At 44.8% G+C, this 2,344-nt stretch overlaps 1 protein-coding gene across 1 annotated transcript; it reads right to left on the bottom strand.

Moving 5' to 3' along the window:
• Positions 1 to 512: 512 nt before the first annotated feature.
• Positions 513 to 2,124, bottom strand: LOC120822309 (histone H2A.Z). The gene is made up of 5 exons (XM_040181878.2): positions 1,933 to 2,124; positions 1,555 to 1,632; positions 1,297 to 1,410; positions 1,090 to 1,219; positions 513 to 822 (listed from the first exon to the last, which is right to left on the bottom strand). Exons 1-5 carry the CDS (start codon positions 1,933 to 1,935, stop codon positions 761 to 763), a joined length of 387 nt encoding a protein of 128 aa, XP_040037812.1. The 5' UTR covers positions 1,936 to 2,124; the 3' UTR covers positions 513 to 760.
• Positions 2,125 to 2,344: the final 220 nt, after the last annotated feature.

The raw sequence follows: 2,344 nt of genomic DNA, 5'->3' as shown, positions 1-2,344 counted from the left end.
ATGGCTATGAATACATATGTGCATGTTATATTTCACACTTTATTCAATCGGAAACGAGATCACGCGTGGTCATTATGGGTAGGACATTGAGGAAAGGAACATCTAGATTTGTAATGCAGCTTTAGGCATAGGGCTCAACTGAAAACATGGACCTGCCTCCATGCATGGACTCATCCAGCCAGCAGATAAATTACTGTAAATGATTTATTCACTACAATACATCTTCGGTCGTAGCAGGGTGGGGAAGCAACACGATCAATAGGTTTTAAAAACTTGCAACTTTACACGGCTAGTTAGCATGCTTAATGTGGCTCCAGGCACGCCAGCCCGCAGGCAATTTAAAAGCCGTGGAGTGTTACTTTGAAGGTGGTTTCTTTCAGACTGGGAAACTTAAACCACCCAAGTCAAACATGTACATCAGTCACACTGAAAGAGCAACTTTAAAGCTTCCAGGTTAGTAGTTTAAGAATTAAGACAACAAAAATATAAGCTCAGAAAAAACCAACTGCAAATGCCCAATAAGAGCTTTATTAAAACACTTTGAACATACCAATGCCACGAAAGCAAGTATTAACAAAAATGGCAGCACCAGAAACCGAAAAGAAAAAAAAAGAAACCGAAAAATTAGCTTCTCTGAAGCCACTTAAAAAAAAAAACCCCAGTGTGAGTAAAAGCAAGCTCAACCATACACAACAATCAGTGTTCTAATCGAAGACATTTAAGCCACTTGGCAGACTTCACAACTCAAGAGCACTTCAGGTTATACGGTCTTCTGCTGGCCCTTCTTTCCAATCAGAGACTTGTGGATGTGAGGGATCACACCTGGGAAGCAGAAGAAAATGAATGAGTCATTATTACCACCATGAAAGACAAATAAACCAAACTATTCAGGGGATAATCCGAAAATGTAGAGGCATCACTACAACCTTAACTAAATGTAAGGGAGGGGCTCTTTTTTCAGGGTAGCACCGTCTGTGATAAATACCACTGTGGAAAGTGTAAGACTTATTTGATTGACACATTATGATGAAACTAGAGCCCAAAGCTCAACACGGTCTAGCGCCACCTGGTGCACAACCGTTTCCTTACCTCCACCAGCAATAGTGGCCTTGATCAGAGAATCGAGCTCCTCATCTCCTCGAATGGCCAGCTGCAAATGGCGTGGCGTTATACGCTTCACCTTAAGATCCTTCGACGCATTTCCCGCCAACTCCAGCACCTGAAACGAACAGCTTTTTAACACGGGCGAGACACCGGCAGGACCCGGAAGAGAACAGTTGGGAAGCGTAGCGTCACCTCGGCCGTGAGGTACTCGAGAATAGCCGCGCTGTACACCGCCGCGGTGGCCCCCACTCTTCCGTGGCTGGTGGTTCTGGACTTGAGGTGTCTGTGGATACGACCCACGGGGAACTGCGGGGGATGAGAAAGAGCGGACATTGGTGCAGAGAAACGGGGCTCACTGGCCACCCGAGCAGCCTCTGCGGCGCCTGGTTGTTACGTTAACTCGTGGCTACGTTAGCACACCCGAGGCATGATACACATCAGCGGACCAACCTGCAGTCCTGCTCTCTGCGAGCGCGAGATAGCCTTCGTCTTGGTCTTTCCAGAGTCTTTACCCGCCTTACCACCGGCCTGAAAAACAGCAACACGGCTGCAGTAGTTTAATGATAATGCCGTGAAATGTAATTTCCTAAAACGTGGACAATTAGATGCTTTCTTTTCTGCATTCAGTACCCGGTCTACTGCTCGTCCATTGAAGCCAATGGCTGAGGTAGTTAGCATACTAAGCTAACGTTAGTACAACAGCTGAGACTAGTTTAGAAGCGAATAGTTTCCTACTTGACGATATTCACTAACAACTACATAATATGAATCATAAGCAGTAGCAGTTTGCCGTTCTGACATGCCACTAAGATGACATGGAATACTAACCATGTTTAAAATCCACCAATAATTTCTGCCGCTGCAGCCCAAAATCGAGTGTCTCACTACAGACCAACTGCAGTCTTGCTTTATAACCCCTCAACTGTCGCTGCTTTATAGTCGATCTGTATCCGGGTAACTGCTGCGAGAGCACTAACCAATCATATTTCGTTACATGTTTCCGTCTTTTTGCGTTCAGCCAGTTAGCGAGCTCGCTTTTCGGCAAATATGGTTCCTAACTGTTCTAAGGTAATGCTGGGTAATGTAGTGTAGACAGACAATTGTGTTAACTTTTCATATAGAGCCGTTAGAAATGTATCAGAGGCAGACACACCAGCTTCAGATATGATGTATTTTCTACTCTTTCCTCTAACATTTGTTTGGATGGACATTTATTAGGCCAACTACATAAACCATGCCA

This window comes from Gasterosteus aculeatus, chromosome 7, assembly GCF_964276395.1.
Source record: "Gasterosteus aculeatus chromosome 7, fGasAcu3.hap1.1, whole genome shotgun sequence".
Classification (NCBI taxonomy): domain Eukaryota; kingdom Metazoa; phylum Chordata; class Actinopteri; order Perciformes; family Gasterosteidae; genus Gasterosteus; species Gasterosteus aculeatus.
Note: the sequence above shows the minus strand (reverse complement) of the source record. Positions and strands in the feature narration are given on the sequence as shown.